Raw genomic sequence first — 17,265 nt, forward strand, 5'->3', positions numbered from 1 at the left:
ATAAATGTCTGGTGCAGATTCTGCATCAACATATTGAGCGTTCACAGATAAATAAAAAAGGTATTTCTCCATTAAAAGAGCTAACAATGCTTGGTAAAAAGGAGTACTAACGTTTAGTCTATTGCTCTTACCTGACTCGAAAAGAGACTGGACGTTAAGATCTTGTGGAAGGCCGACATGAGAAAGCTCATCCCAAAATCGACTGGCTGGGTCTGATTCTTCCTCACAGCTTTCAGACCCACTGGAACAAAGGAAGACGTTTGCAGAGAAAGCAGGTCAGCACAGGTTTTGTTTTGTTGTTGGTTGTTTTTTTTTTTGTTTTTTTTTAAAAAGACGACAGCTAAAAGATATACCACGCAGGAGAACGAAGGACAGCCTAAATCAATTTAGGAATGAATCAAGAGTAGAGGCATAAAGGTAGAGTGCAGTTTTTACAAAAGCAGAGAGATGAAGACAGAGAGAATGAGCTGGGGGAAAAATGCTAGAGAGCAAATAAAAAGCTGTGGGAGAGGAGGGAGAGGAGGAGGAGGAGGAGGAAGAGGAGGAGGAAGAGGGCCATCTCGTTTGGTGTGTGCACAAGAGGCTGGCTGTTCTGTCTCATAAAATCTGTTGAAAAGGATGTGTTTCCCCGAGTCCCTGGCTTGAACTAGTGAGCTGCATAGCATGCGGAAAATGTGGAGAGGGAGCATTAGCATTTAAAAAGGACTTAAGTTCCAGTAAACAAACCAACGGCCAAAATCAAGAGACTGGTTTCTGGAAGCATGATGGCACACTGATGACAAACAGCCTTGGCAGCTCATTGTTTACAGCCAAAGTTTTATCACCAATTATGAAATGATCTTCCCCCGCCTCCTCACATTTCCACAGTTTTCCCCTTTGTCCACCACTTCTGCCTCTCTGACAAATCAATACATAATTTCTCCTCCTGCGCCTCTGTGTGGCACAACTGAGGACTGGCCCCAATGTCCAATCACACCGCAACAACACAACAGCTTCTGGTTGGCTTGGCATGCTGCCAGACTCATACTGCTCCGATTGCCCATTACGTCACTGGGAACCCAGAGAGACGCCCAACTGGTTCCAAAGGACCAAAACAAATTAGGCAGCTGTCCAAAAGAGTCCGAGGAGGGTCCTTTGTTGGCACAGTGTGCAAATATGCGAGTGTTCTCACTCACACACACACACACACACGCACGCGGGAAAGGCTGACGTGCACCCTTCACCTGATGTAGCATCCCTGGGCCTGGGGGACACTGACGGCTCAGGCAAAGTGATAATTTAGCCTTCAAATGCAGAATGACAAGGCAACCTGCTAACTGAGAGAGGCCCTTTAGCTTATGATTGTTTTGCGTGCATGCTCCTCCATTGCTTTTTTTCCAGCAGGATAATCCACTGAGTACCAACACTGCTTTCCAAGGGAAGGGTAAAAGGTAATTTCAACCAAAATAATAGATTTCCAAAAGGGCAAAGTAAAAATTTTGGTTGCAATCAAGACTTTAGTACGACATTGGCTATTTCCCCACCAGTGTCCATTTTGTACAGGGACTCAAGATCAAAGGATCACTGAAGTAAGGTCATAAACGCGTTTCAGATGGCTTTACTGTCCTGACCAACACTGACAGCCAAATTATTTGTGACAACAGTGTCAGCCAGGCCTACTTACTTCGACTTTTCCCTCTGTCCTGAGGTGGTCTCTCCGGCCATTTTTGGCTGAGTGGTTTTATCACCATCACTGCTATCGCTCGTCGAGCCTCCTCCACCCTTGTGGCTGAAGAGTGCTTCAAGCTGAGGCGTGGTGCTGAATACTTGCAGATCCCCCTGACCCAGCAGGCTACGGCCACCGCAGTAACAGAAGGCACAGAGACGCTCACTGAAACAAAGAAAATGGGTGGAAGGGGGTGTTTAATTATATATACCTACTGTGACTTAATACAGCGCCATGCATGTCACCATGAATTAAGGCCTCCTCCTTCTGGCAATGGGACTGTCTAGGCAGCAACATACATATAAACACATAATGGCTACATTTGTGAGGCAGGTGTACATCTCTCACACACACACACACACACACACACACACACACACACAGTATATAACTAGCAGGCCAGACCCTTTCTCATATGCACCTTAACCTATAATCTTCAGTGTAATAGAAAGTAGATCATATTTGTTACAAGTTTAAATTTTGAGGTCACATATAGATTTTGATACAGTGCTTTTATTAACATTTCATTAGCATTATACAGCTTTGCTTTTAACAAAATTTTAAGTACATTAAGCAGTTAATTCTGCATGAATATTTCAGCAAACAAAAGCCACCACCTTACAAGAATAAGTGGACATAAAAGTGTTGCAGATTCAATGTGAGACATTGCAACAAATGAGAAAATAGTGGCCAAGAGCTGGAAAGTTGAGAAATAAAACCGGGCGGTAAATATTTATCACATTTTTAAGGGATGAGATGGCCTTGTTAATAAGATCCCAGGAGATGCTGCTGGTCTGCCCTCCATCATTAACATCGATAGCAGAGACAGGCCAGGAGATTGATTACAACCTTTAACAGAGTGGCACCTGGGAGGAGAGTCCCGTCTCTACCAGCCGATGGCTCCATTTCAATTCATCCATGCATGTGTACACAGCAAGGCAAACAGCATGTCACATTGCTGGACACAAATGCACAAATACATACTAATGCTTGTAAATGTACACATTCATACAAACACAATCTTAATTTCTCAAATAGTTTTGGTTCAGAGGAAGTTTAGTGTTTCTAACCTGCTTTTGACTTCTCTACTCGCTGGGACAGATGGTCCTGCTGAATTCTCGGCTGGAGGGCTCTGGGCCAGAGGGGAAGAGGGCTTGTCCTCCTCTGGCACCTCAGTGGTCAACACTTCCACAGTTTCCACTGGTTGGATTGGTGTTTCTGAAATATGAAATGATCAGTTAGTTAGTAAGAAAAGACTAAGCATCCCTCCCCAGCATTTGTGAGCATTGCAGCCCATTCAACAATTCATTGCCAAATATGACTGTAAAATCAGCATGCAGCTTCTGACAGATACAAGCTATCATAGGGCAGGTTGATTGCATTCTCGTCAGTTTCCTCCAGGTCAAAACACAGCCTTTATTAGTGAGATGGATGGTAAAATATGGGGACCATATGCTCAAGCACTGATTACAGTAAACCCACTGGGAACATCAAGCTCTTGTACAGAATAGCAATAACAATGGAGGCAGGGAAAAAACAAGTCATGGCAGCCAAAATGTCTCAAGAAGTGGGGTTTAATATTAATGGGGAATATTTAGTCTGAAATACAACTAAACTCAATTCAGTCCTTTTGATTTAAATTACCAAAAAAGGCTCAATTCACTGTGCTAATCATACAAAACAACTCCCAAATGTACCTCTCACTGAGACTTTGAGCCATGCAAAATTTTTATTAACATTTCATTGAGATGTAATTAGGCTAATACTGCAATGATTCAGTGTCATCCAATGGAATTACACAAGGACACGTTCAAGCTCATTACCCCCTAATAACTGAATGTACCTGTGGAAGACTTCTTACAGTCTCAGGATATGAGTGACGTACTGGAACGTATATCACCTTTGTTTTTTTTATAACAAAATATATAATAATTCATAACAATAACCTCGTTATTCTGATAAGCATTTCATATTTTACAATGCAACAATTTTAAAGGTTAAAATGTGTTTGTGTAGTTTGCGATGATATCAAATATATTTAATGTTAAATGTTTAAATGTTTTGTGGTTTGCATAAAACCTTTAAGTGACTTGTTATAGGTATATAAGATTAACATAGGGGATTTTAAACCCATGTCTTGACCTTTGCAAAGCACAGACATACTCTGCTGGACCTCAGCCGCACACACATCCCTTTAGGGACGAAACTGTATGGAAATTGTAGATTTCATTCTGACAAACACCTGGAGGCAGAGAGAGCCAGCGAGGGAAGCGGACATAGGAGTAGAATGAAAAGGCAAAACTCAAGTGCATGATCTGCTCTTCTGAAACAAAAACAGAAACAAATTTGTAAAATTGTTGGAATGTTCTAAAACTCCTAATAATTGCTTATTGTTTGTGTAATGTAAACCACAGATAATATAAGCAAAGCTTATAGAATCTCCTTCCCCAGTATCTCCAGCACAGTAACAGGGCAGCACTGAGATGTATGAGAATGGGAGGCATGGTCACATGATGTGATGTACACACATAAAAAAGCACATAAATGGGTCTGGAGAGACTGATGGGATTTTAAAAAGCTTTTAGAGGGCATTAGCCTTGGGCTTTTTCCCACTGCACCTCAATGCCAATCTCGGAGCAGGAGGAGAGATGGAAGCAGTAAGGGGAGAAAAAAAAAAAATACACACCCACTGCAGCTTCACAGCTCAAGCTAAACCCTTTCAATTATAGCCCTGAAGTAGAAGCATGGGGTGCCAAAAAAAAGCTCTCATCCATCCTTCTCCAGGAGAGGGAGACTCCTCTACCTTTACTGAAATACCGTTTTGAAGCACTCTCTGCATGAGCCTGCCTGGATGAGCAAGTTCGATATCATCAAGTCTTATATCACTCCCGACATAACCAATGTGTACATAATGGACCAAAAGAGGGGATTGCAAAGTCTCACCTGTGTCCTGAGGGCCTATGGACTCTGTTATCTCAGTCCCATCCATGCTGTCCTCCTCATCCACAACAACCCTCCCTCTGGTGCGACCCCTAGGGTGAAGAAGAGACACAAACAAATAAATAGAGGCAGTGAGAAAGAACGAGACAAGAAAAAGTGCCTTGGTTTGCCTTGGGAGGGGGGGTGGCGGTGTGGTCATGAATTAGTTAAATATAGTCACAGCTGTCACCGATTTTTAATGGAGGCACTCAAGCTGCTGGGCAAGGCGGAAGGGTGGTAGTGGGGGGTGTACAATACAGACTGGTAGTATGTGTAGTAAGTTTAAAGATGGAGGCAGGCCAATCTGGATAACCCTGCCATGAAGAGTCAGGCAAAGGGACTGGGAATGGAACTATGGCATTAGTGTAACATCCACAAATAATTGACTATTCCCATGTAGGGTGACATAACGAAGTAAAATTCACTGTTGCTCATACACCACAATGGAAATGTGTGTGTTCATCTTCAGCGCAACATGGAACAAATACTTTTATCATTCACAGTCCCTTGAGGGGTGACAATTCATTAGAGTCTAACTGAACACGCTCTAGTTGCATTTCAAATCAGAATACAGACATTACTTATCATATGATAATAGCTCTGTAATTTAAGGCACCGCAAACAAATCAAATCATAAATGTGCATGAGTCATGTTTGGTGTCTTGAACAGACATATCCTTAGAGTGGCGCAATCATTAGGAATTGTGATGTACATTACATCCCAATAATTTGGGCCTTGTTCATTGAAGCTTTGTATTGTGTATTCTCTGCACCGTTGGTTTTGTCCAGAGAATTAATATTATATCTTAATGTTTCTGAATACTAAATAATTAATTTAAATTAACAATCATTTATGCAACTTTTTGATTATTATGGTGCTTTAAAGAAAGTCCATGTATAGGTACAATAACAATCCTAATGATTACTCCAAATGGAATAGAATTATCACGTATTACACATATTTCATGAATCTTGAATGAATACATGGACATGTCAGCCAATAAAAAACAACAACAACAAAAAAAACCCACAGCAACCACCTCTCATTATCATATGTAATCAACAGCTACTCTATCTGTTGACAGCAAGCTATTATAGCCATGTTGTGTGTAGAATAAGACACTTTGAACCTCTGAAAATAAGGCTTATTTTGTCTGCACTTGAGATTTAAGTCAAAAACGTCACAGTGGGGTACGTACATACATTAGTAATAAGGTCACAGTAATGTTTTCAACAGCGGGTTTGTGAAAAGGTCAACGCTCCATTTAATTTTCCACTGACTAATAAAATAATTTGTCATTACCAACCTGCAAGATCATCGTATTCACATTTTTGAAAGACCTATTTGAGATTTTAAACTACAACTTAAAGCTATGCCACAAATGAGTTTTCAAAGCAAAAACCAAAATGCTGTTCAGAAGTACCTTGTTCAACAAAGTGAAGATTCTGCCATGAAAAGATTGTAGTGATACGTAGTGATGTCCTAAGCTGCCCTGTGTAATTACCATTGGTCTTGATCACTGCTTTTCTTTCTTTTTTATTTCAATTGTAATTGGTTATATGAAGCCAGATCCATTTTTTAATCACTTTAGGGGTGTTTGTATTTGCCCAAACCAGTGCAGTACACCCGGTGAACCAAATAATAGCTGTGCTATTAGCATAATAAAGCTTACAACCGTCTACAGATAGGCATGTGCATTCAAACCTTATCAGCACTAACCGACATGCGTAGCACTGAACGTGGAACACTGTCAAGTACTAAAAGCTGGCACTGAATGTCTGGTCAGATTTTAATCTTGTTTACTCGTTCTTAAATCAAAATCATTTTATTGAGGCGAAAGTCTTGGTACAGTTGCTTGTGTTTAGATAAAGTTTGACTTTCATTCAATTTAATAAAGGGTTTTGTAGAAAAACGTGTTTATATTTCTAATTAAGTTATCTAAAATGAGTATAATTTTAGTAACCGTACTAAAACTCATGTATTGTATCGACACTAGTATAGAAAATAGCAAAATAGTGTATCAAGCAAGTGAACTACGGCACAGTACGAGGAAACAAACTGCATTCAATTACATTTATTGTATTTGTTCATGCAGACGACCAACAGAGGCTGCCCAAATGCTGTCCGAAACTCCCTGCCACAACAGCTACATACTGACACTCCCCTCTGTAGGACACTAAGGAAAATTTTAAACAATGTTATCAAGGAAAGCTTTAAACCTAGTTACACATTTGAGTGCAGAGCCATTCAGTTGTCAAAATATTGGATCAGAACTGTGTATAAGCAAATATTTATTATTAAAGTAGTTGGATTGAGATCCAAGGCAAAAAAAACTTGATCGGGATATCCCTTCTCATGTGTCTACCTCCTGTTGAGTGACCCAAAAATATCTCATTACTGCTCCTTTTCAAGATTTTCTCTCTGGAGTGCCATGTTAAATGTAATATTTAGGCTTTTCTCCGCTTCCCCTGGTCATCTCTTTGAAGACATGATCACAATTTTAAAACAAGAACATTTTTTAGCAATTATAAAGAAAGTGCAACCCTGTATCTTACTGAATGTGCCCTGTCAGCGAATCAGACAACCATGTCTACGTTTCCAATCATATGCCTGTGTGCCAACTTATACAGATGCACGCACACACAAGCACATACCCCTCTTTTACATACAGTATGGAGTGATTTGTCAGTGTCAGCATCCTCCAATGGGAGCTCTGTTAAACTAATCTTGGAAGCGCCATGTGGAGGGGATAATTGTCATGGATACAAATTAAATAGCAACATCAATTGTTAGCATGCTAAGTGGGGAGAGCAAACACGGGCCAAATGAGAGCAGCATGTCTCAGGGGTACTCAGGAGGATACAGGGGGTTGGAAGTGAGGGAGGAGATGCAGGGATAGGGGGGTGGGGTAATTTTCGGTGCCACTGGAGAGAAAAATCACAAATGGCTCGATGCCAAATCAACCCCTCCCTCTAAATGACTTCCATGTCAAGATAAGGAACAACCCTAAAACCCAAGAATGACAGAAGAGGCCTCTAGCAAACCTTGGCTAAAACATAATTACCTGTAAGCTGGAGTCAAACACAAATATCTTAATATGGTAGAAACAAACAACCAAATTCTAACAAAGAGCTCTTTTCACGTTATCGTAAAAGGTACAAACAGTTATAGCGGAGCCAAAGACGGGCTGTTTTGCTGTAGTTCTGGACCACACTGACATTTGTGTATAACCGTCTCTGAATGTATACAACTCTCATGAGGCAAGAATAATAATAATAACTGATAACTGAATGTGATTATTAGAAAATTAAACCAAGAAAAACAACTGCAACAATTTAGTAATCAATATGCTGTTACATTAGAATAAATCTCTGGTGCAATTTATCCATTTGCTGAGCATATTTTCCAAAATCAACTCTCATTAAACTTTTAAAAAGGTCTTTGTTCGATGTTACGAGACAAGGAGCTTGTACAGATAGCAGTAAAAAGTAAAATCAGACAAGACTGTAGTTATATTCATTTTGGGAGACATGTAAAGCTACAGACAGCTATGCACCAGGACCCAGCTAAATGTGTTCACAGCAGCAGCGCAACAAACCATTTACATCTTTCGGCTACGTATCACGTTCAAGTTTAGAGTACCACATCGGCCTTCCTTTACATGTTCACAGCAAACACTTTTACTGTCTAAAGCTAATGACATTTAAGTGGGTTTTGACTCCAGAAGGCAAAACCAAAAGCAGAAATTAGCTGCGTGTGACATTTTCATCTATGACCACAATCTGGTGTATACACGCAAAGTAGTTGGTGGTGGTGGTGGTGACGTCTTTACATAGACTGCTACACAACATTCAACTGTAATTATATGCAACTACGCTAAAAGGCATAACATTTCAGCATTGAGACAGCCAGTTATTTCACTGACAAATGCTCAAGACTAACATTCAACCCCATACCCTGCACAACTTATCCCCCCCACAGTCCCACCACAGGGAGAGAGAGAGAGAAAAAAAGAAAAGGTGAAAATAATGCTGTGGTAAGTAGTCCCAGCTAGCAGGGTGCTGCCTGGAAAACCTGACAAGGATCATGCAATTCTGAAATGGACTAAACAGCAGATGGAGCGTGGGCAAATCTAGTAAATTCCAACAACCAGGTCTACAAGAGCGATTTCTGACACATCCTCCTTTGTCACAAGCAAACTGACTTTTAACACTTAACATTGGTCATTTTTAATATTTATACACACTGCTCATATCTTTTAGAAGAGGAAGCCAGTTGGTCTGAACACAAGATTGTTCTATGAGGATTATTCAGAGTTGCACTCTCAAGTGGATGTGATTGAGCATAGTGTGTCAGTTATCATCCTATTACAGTTAGTATAGTTTGGTTTCTAAACTGCCAAACAGGTAGGACCAGCCACCCATTAGCCTATTGTTTTTATGACCAATAGCGAGCATAGAAATTAGGGTGTATTGAATTGGCTACAACCTGAGGTCCATCCGCAAAGCTCTGATCATTGTTGCGAGCTGGTGGAGGGGGGCGTGCTATGGGATATGAACTCACTGTTGAGGGGGTTGTGGATCTAATTCAATAAAATCTAAGATGGGATAAATAATTGTGCTATCAATATTGAGCTAAATGACTGTGATAATCATTTTAGTAATTTTCTGGAGCCTTATTAAAAACCTGTTTTTACACAAGCAACTACAGTCTTAATTCTGACCATTACAACAACATAAATAACTATAAAAAGAGCAGAAGAAGAAGAAAAACACATTTCCACTGATGGGTTGTTCCTGACCACTAGTTCATCAACATGGAGCAATTCAACTCTGTCCCAGGTCATCCTTCCACTGTGGCATTAACGCATCGTCTGGCTGCTTGCAGATTAAACGATCCATTGGGAGTAGGGTATTAAGATTGATTGAGAGGACAGACTAAGGAGAGAGTTAAGAACCTTGCGGGCATTATATTACAGAGCAGCTCTAAGCTGCATTATTTGTTGCTATGGAAGTCACAAAGAAGCCAGGCACCTTGTACAATGCCTCATAAGACATTTCTGTGTTGGCGTTCCTTGATATCAAGCTGTTTGAGCTGTTAAAAACCGCTATATGACAAGGACTCATTTTATCAACGATATACTACCAGCTAAATGACCACAACATCAACAAATAATCTGTATTTTACAAAGAACACATATATGCCATACACAATAATCGAGGTTACAATTTATTTCTCAGAAATTATGACAGCGTCACTACAGTGAGCTGTAGTGATATGCTACAGTGAGCTGTAGTGACTAAGGGCCTTGTTTTTGATATCTTCTATGGCAACACTTTTACTTGATTTGAACTTCTTGTAAAGAAAGCCCACATTACCCAGATTTCATGCTATGGTTTTGGTGCTGCTTCATAACCATGTCTGCACTATTAGTTTACTTAGAGGGGATATTTTTGAGAAAAATAAAAAAGCTCTGTAAATAAGTAATAACACACACTGAGGTGTTCTAATTTGAAATACTAACACTAGCAGATGGGTTGGGGGCGAGAAGCACCATACTGCAGAGCAAGATCATAGATTTATTAAAGTTTGTTTGTAGTCCATTTAACACATGGTTAGTTTAGATTTACCAGTTAAGAGTTAATTTGATTATAACAAACACCTGTCTCTTATCTCTTTCTGGGTTATGTACCAGGTTCAATCTTGTTTTATCCAGAAGAACAACTTTTACGAGGAAATAACTTCTGTCATTTCAAGGGAGTGTTTTCATGACTCCATACATGGGTGCGTCATCTCAACAGGTCAGATGCACCACTGCCTACTCCTATACCAAATGGACAACCCTAAATATGGAGACAAAGTCCAATGGACCTGGCACGGGGCTGCAGGACAGTTATTGAAAAAAAAAAAAAGGTTAAGTAATAATCTTCTTTCAAATTCTATATTATATAAGCAGCAACACCAAGTTGCATCTTTCAAAGAATGAGAATATTCCCATTGGTATAAAAACACAAAAAGATTAGGTGAAAACCTACTTCTTTCTGTTCTTAGACGTGGATGAGGGTGGTGCCTGGGGTAGGATGGCAGCAGCATCCTTACGCGGCCTGCCACGTGGTCGCTTGTCTGCGTGGGCCGGACTTCCTGTGGACGTGGCCCCTACACTGTTGGAGGGCGGCGAGGGTCCCTGGTCAGAGGGTTCCACAGTCTTATCCTCTGATGACATTCTGAAAAAAAAAAGGTAACAAAAATGAGATCATGATTAGTGTTGCACGGTAAGCTTGGAAAATGTATTCAACTTTTCAAACATTATGAGGAAAAACAGGTGCTGATTTTCAATTTTGTTTTCATATTGTTTACAGGCTTTGAAAGAGTGGATAGGAAAAAGGAGATGGGAAAATTCCTAAATGGTGGAAGAACATGGCTTGCAGCTTTGTTCACTAAGTTGTCCAGATGTCCTTATGTTTTAAAGCATTTTTGATTTGGCTCTTTCTCAGCTTTAGACAAAGTGGAGTGCCTACACAAGGTTTCACATATCAAGGCTGTGTCAGACTACAGGAGTTTTAAAATCCTAACCGATTTTGAAATCCGGTTACAACACGCACATAATGAGAAACTTCACAGATGTTCTTCCCACTAATGTCAAACATGCACACTGCAAGATTTGAAAATAATGTCGCATCACACACACTACAGGATGTTATTACGATTATCATGGCATCATGTGATCTCATGGGGAAGCAGATGTAAACAAAATGGAGACTGACGTGGTGCAACAACTTGCTGTAATAATTCTTCACAGAGAGAAAAAACAAAAGCAGAAGGCTAAACGAGTCTGGATGAGAAAATGGTTGGGGAGACACGGTCAACACAGGATGCCTATTCTTCAGTGAGAACTGGAGGTGAGATTTTTTAACTGTCAGTTTTAATAACTGTCAACAGTAATATGCTAGCTAATGTTAGCCTCAAAGGCTAGAATGTTTACCATTGCTTGGCAACCATCAGCTGCTCCGGGACTAACAGTAGCTCGTCTCTCTCATTGGCTATTGTGGTCCCATAATCATCCAGATTTTAACTCCTAAATATCAAACATGTTTGAAATTATCGGGGCGGCCCCGATGAGTCTGCGAGCAGTTCGTAAGGTTTAAGACTGGATCTGTAAACCCCTTGCATTAGCAGATAATCTGAGCCGAACATCTGTACCGACAAAGGTCCTGGACCAGATTTCTCCTCCGATTGTCAGGAGGGGCGAATCTGGGATTAATCGGCCCAAAACTCCTGCAGTCTGTGCCCAGCTTTACATGCATAATATTGCAAGAAGGATATAGCCTTCAATAGCTTACGTGTGATGACTTGTACTTCACTGGCAATCGATTCTGATGAATATTCACGAAACTGCATGCTTTCCTTAGCTTTACATGACCATGTGTCACCAAACTAAAACCCCCTGGGCATCCTATTGGCAGTGAAACCCACCTAGTTCTGATCATATTCAATTGGTTTGAAGCATTTTGTATGCCAAGGGTGCATTACCTTTTGTCCACCCCAAGATCCCTGCATTTTCTTGCACTCTGAGCAGAGAAATGTTCATCAACTCAGCTTCTGCCCAATGTGAGCAGTGTGGAGCAGCAGCAATTTCCACTTCTTAATTGAAGGATTCAGTAATCACTCCACTTCCAGCCGCTCCAGGTTTTCTATTTGCTGCAACCCACCCACCGAAAGAAAGCCCACTACAAACCGCTCCATATGTATGTTTATAAATATGGTGAATGCTGCCCTTTAGTTGCATTTTACACTGTGAAGTGAAATGTAGAGGTGGCATGAGTGCACTGGAGAAACAAAGGCAAACGGATTAAGATTTAATTTAGGGGATGGGGTGAATTGACAACATTTACCATGAGACGATTAGTTAACTGCCAAAGATTGCTTTATACGGTTTTTACCAAAGTATCTATCCCTGTAATATCTCGGGGGGAATTAGGCCATTGTAAGAGATATTGTAAAATCAGTGACCAGGACTGCTTTTTGGCAATATTGGATTTTCGGGATTTTGCATCAATGCGATTAAATATCTTGACGTTTCAGGTATTTGATTCACTGGATTTGTCAAAAATAAACATTCCCAGTTGCTTATTTTTATCTAGAAACAGTATCTGAATAGGAGTTTTCCAAAAAATGTACTATAACACATTATGTATCAATAGTGGGGTATAAAAAATGTCATGTACTATGATAGAAAATGTTATCCAAAGACGCATTCACTTGTGTTGAAAACAACTTTTTTACTTAAGTAAAACAAAAACAAAAAATCATGGTTATCTTGTGCTCTATCACACCAATTCATTGATAGAAAGCGGACTACTGGATTTCCTGGTGGAAAATATCCATTGGCAGTTTACATCCAAAAGATGCAAAAACACTGCAGCAGTCAAATTCCCCTCAAATAAAGCCAGACTAAACATTTATTTGCATTGTATGTGAATACTGTTTGCTCATGAGATATACTTGTACCCTAGAGTGAGAGAAAACACACCAGCTTTTAAAAACGCCACTTTACTCTCTAAGCTAAAAAACATGCCACTGTGCACCTCTCTAATACCCAGGTCCAATCAGATGTCCAAAACAGGGACAAGCCTTTCTTCCATCAGATCTTTTGGGAAAAGGGAAAAACTGACGAAAGGTTTGTGTTTTTCTGCCCACATTCTTTTGTCAGTGTGATTGCCACACACTGACATAATTATGATGCTCTATGCTTTACACAAGTTATTCTGTGACAAAGTGTTGCTGACTACAATGGATTTCACCCGGTATGACTTAAGCACGTCTTCAAAGGTCATCTTGCTTTTTGACTCTTAAGTACTAATGCTGCATTCACGCAATGTCGGCAGAATGGGAAAAACATCCCTTATTCCGACATGGTAGTGTTCACTCATTACTCCACGGTGGTTAGCCCTTATGCTAACCTTGTAGTCACACCACATTCATAGCCTAAATTAGCTTCTTTTGTTGGCTTATGTATTAATAGGAGTCCGTCCCCAGGTGAAACCATATACAAACAGTGTGTAGCTTCTAAAAATTAGCTGAATCGATTGTATTAATGTTAATATTGTATTTTATTTTGATGTAAGTGCCAGCGGTGGTGCATTTGTAGTCATTCTGCCAACAATTTGTTGAAATTTCTATAGTTCTTGGGGGCTGATGTGAATGGTGTTTCCCGCTCGGCTGCTCGTAACTATAGTTTAAACTATATGATGTGAGACCATTGTGAAAAGCTCACCACTGCAAGTAAACCCAAAGTTGGATGCCAAATTAAATTAAAAAATCCAAAAGGAGCATGTCTTAATAAAAAGGTGCTCAAACCATTCAGTGACCACTCGTGCCCTGTATGAAAGCATCTGCATTAGTTGTGTTTCTCCACTCATTTATTCAGGTTTTTCTTTTAATGTGTCACCTGTTTGTATGCTGTCTGTTCATGTGTTGCACAAGCTGCTTTGAAAAGTGTTTTCCTGCGCATGTGTGTTTTGTGAATATCAAACCTTTCAACAAGGCAGTGCAGTAAGACTTTTAGTGATGCAGCACAGCAAGTGTTCACTGAGAGTTTAACTGTTGCATGATAATAAGTTTGAATAAATAAAAGATTCACAGATTTTTTTGTTTTTTTGGAGCACTGTCAAACGCTAATTTCACAACAGTACTGGCTGAATGCATCTAGTGTAGACAGTGACGGCTGACTGTAGCTGCTGCTTTCTCTATATGGTCAATGTAGACAAATTTAATGAGTGGCTGCTGAAGATATTTAAGCAGGGCTAAAATAACAGGGCTAAAAGGGATGAGAATACTGAATATACATTCCTCACATGGTCAGTAACATCCAATAGGATGTTGGTTTGAGTCTGTTGGATGTAAGCAGGTTTGCTAACACAATAGTTAGCTATTTGGTAAGCCCATAGTACAGTATATCACAGCTGCGTTTCAGTAAGTTTACTTTGGAGTATCAAACCTTCCTGAATGTGGCTTTAAAATTAAAATAATTGATTACGATTATGAAGCTAAACATACACAGTAACACTTCTTAAAGCTGGGTTGTGATAAATATGCTCCAACAAATATTAAATAACAAGAACCGAAAACAATAAAACTGAGATCAAACATATATTAGGTTTACATCTAGGGTAATCCAAGTACTTGATAATGTCAGCCTCACCATTACTCTTATTATTTTACTTAGAACCACCCCTTAACCTTTCCAGAATTGGAAAAAAAGCAAGAAATATGAAAAGGGAGAAAGATAAGAGTACCTGCTTTAGCACCATATTATCCTTTTCAAAAGCAAACTGCTTCCAAACAGCAGACATACCATGTTTTCACCCACCAGTAATGATTTTGGTGGTTCCTCCTCAGGAAAGGTAAAAGCAAAAATCTGCACAAGCAACTAGCGAGCTTGTGTTTCTGTACCAAAATGCAATTACATCAGACTATATTATGACTAATCTTTAGGATGAGTCATGTGAAAGTCAACATTGCTACTTTTCATTTTCAGTAAAGCAGTAAAATGGTTTATAAACCATGGTGGGCCAAAAAAAGAGGCATTTTGTATCAATGAACAAGGAGAGGTCTCAAATTGTCCTCTTAGACATTGTGGAACTGACTCCATCTTTCACTGCAGATCTGTGGTAATTCTCTCTTTCTCTTATGTCTATATTGGCCTACACCAGCCTCCAGGCTCTGTGGACAGATGGTGGTCCAATAACACCAAACTCCACAAGAAACATTATTCAGTACAGTGGTTAGACTGTCAGCACAATTATTTAGAAATTATGAATCCTAGCTTAAATCCTTAAGAGAAAATAAACAGGGGGTTCACTCTTGTCCGAGATAATGTAAGTGGTGATGTAACAAAAATTAGATGGGTGAGGACAATTTTATAACCCGATTTACAACCAGGTAGCCCTCAAGATAAAGTGATGAGAATAACGTTGATTGTTGGGGCATCTGAGGTTAGGATCCGGTCACTACTAGGCAGTCACGACCACCACAGGCACAACTGGAGACATGCTAACGTTAGCTTTTGTTAACTCAAGCTTGGGCACAAAGCAGTTGCATACTGCTAACGATAGCTAGCCTGTTGTGTTGAACTCTGTCGCCTTTTCTTTGGCGACCACATACAAAAGTAACATTGACATCGTCTAAGTTAAATGTGACAGAAAATGCGGAAATAAATTAATCCATCTTTCATATTTAACAGGCAATAGCAGATCGGATTCGGCGTTGAGAGCGATTAGCCAGTAAGACAACTTTGAAAGAGGTTCACATAGCAAACAGGTTACCTATGGTTGCAGTTAGTTGGCCAACTCATCGTACTAGCTTGTAACTAGCGCCTTTGCCAAAACACCGAACATTAAAGCTTCAGCTGTCTGTTGTCCCACAGTTAGTGTTAAATATTACAGTCTGGGGATGATGGCAAACTTAATGGGTAACCTTAACTACACTATCCCTTAGACTGGGTGCAGGGCTTGAATGAGCATTTGTGCCCAACACACACAAAGGCTCGGTCTATTCAATGAAACGGAACTGTTCTGGGGAACTACAATGCAACACAAAAAGTGAAAATGATACGTTATACAATGACGTAAGCCTTGATTTCTGCTTTTCGTTACAAACTACCGTTAGTTGTGCGTGAATGTCGATCGCATATGTTGTGTTAAGCAGTGAACATTTATCGTTACCCACCTATTTCTGATTATATAGCCCCCATGAACCGTTCTATTGAATGTTCCGTTCCGTTGAATAGTCTGAGTCATGAAAGCCAAGGCGGCGACAAACCCCCAACATCAGACTGGAGGTGGATAATGTTGGCTCAGCTTTGCTTCACAAGGTGAATGTAAAACAAATCTAGCTAGCATGATAACCAAATTAACATCTCAATGTGGCTTACCTTCCAGCCCTATGAATAGCGAATTATCCTCTTCATGTCCAAAATACTGGGGGATGAAACGTCGCACTTTTATCACCCAGCTAGCTAGCAAGCTAATTGAGCTAGCTAGCCTCTCTCCAATGAAGCAACACCGCAGTTCTCAAAAATGCATAGCGCATATCATTATATTCCAACGTTGCAATGTTATTCCCAACTTTGCCCATTTGATGGAAAGGCAGATGATGTACATCCAACAGAAAACCGCTTCAATGGCACACGCATTTGGGGGGATCACTTTCCTTTCTCCAATGACAGCTGTCGTCGCACGAGTTCGGTTTATATAGCTAGTTGGTGTTAGCCACCCAAGTCTACGGCCAACAATTTTACCATTAACGTATAAACAAATCAAAGCCAAAGTCCAAGCGGCTACAAAAGTCGATACTCCGTAAATGAAACTTTAAATGTGAATCCTCAGCGAATGTACAGCGACGCGCAAAGCAAATGTTGGGTGCCGACCGCTTGGTTGGCAACTGGTTCTATTTTCTTCAGCATCGACAAGCTGCGGGACCAAGCGGCCAGTTAGGAGACTCTCGCAGCCAGCCTGCCACGCAGTAACAACCGCCTCCAAAGACATGTAAAAACAAACATTAGCTTGTCAAAAACAACATC

The 17,265-nt window shown here is 40.2% G+C and overlaps 1 protein-coding gene across 1 annotated transcript in view; it reads right to left on the bottom strand.

The window, feature by feature from the left end:
* The window catches only part of kmt2cb (lysine (K)-specific methyltransferase 2Cb), a 62,038-nt gene extending 45,349 nt beyond the window's left edge, over positions 1 to 16,689 (bottom strand). Inside the window, exons 1-6 of the mRNA XM_070918329.1 lie at positions 16,618 to 16,689; positions 10,721 to 10,909; positions 4,649 to 4,737; positions 2,776 to 2,923; positions 1,664 to 1,870; positions 132 to 241 (exon numbers count right to left, since the gene is read on the bottom strand). Coding sequence (XP_070774430.1) covers positions 132 to 241; positions 1,664 to 1,870; positions 2,776 to 2,923; positions 4,649 to 4,737; positions 10,721 to 10,908 — 742 coding nt within the window. The 5' untranslated portion in view covers position 10,909; positions 16,618 to 16,689. The remainder of the gene's footprint in view (positions 1 to 131; positions 242 to 1,663; positions 1,871 to 2,775; positions 2,924 to 4,648; positions 4,738 to 10,720; positions 10,910 to 16,617) is intronic.
* Positions 16,690 to 17,265: the final 576 nt, after the last annotated feature.

Source organism: Enoplosus armatus, chromosome 14, assembly GCF_043641665.1.
Source record: "Enoplosus armatus isolate fEnoArm2 chromosome 14, fEnoArm2.hap1, whole genome shotgun sequence".
In the NCBI taxonomy this organism is placed as follows: domain Eukaryota; kingdom Metazoa; phylum Chordata; class Actinopteri; order Centrarchiformes; family Enoplosidae; genus Enoplosus; species Enoplosus armatus.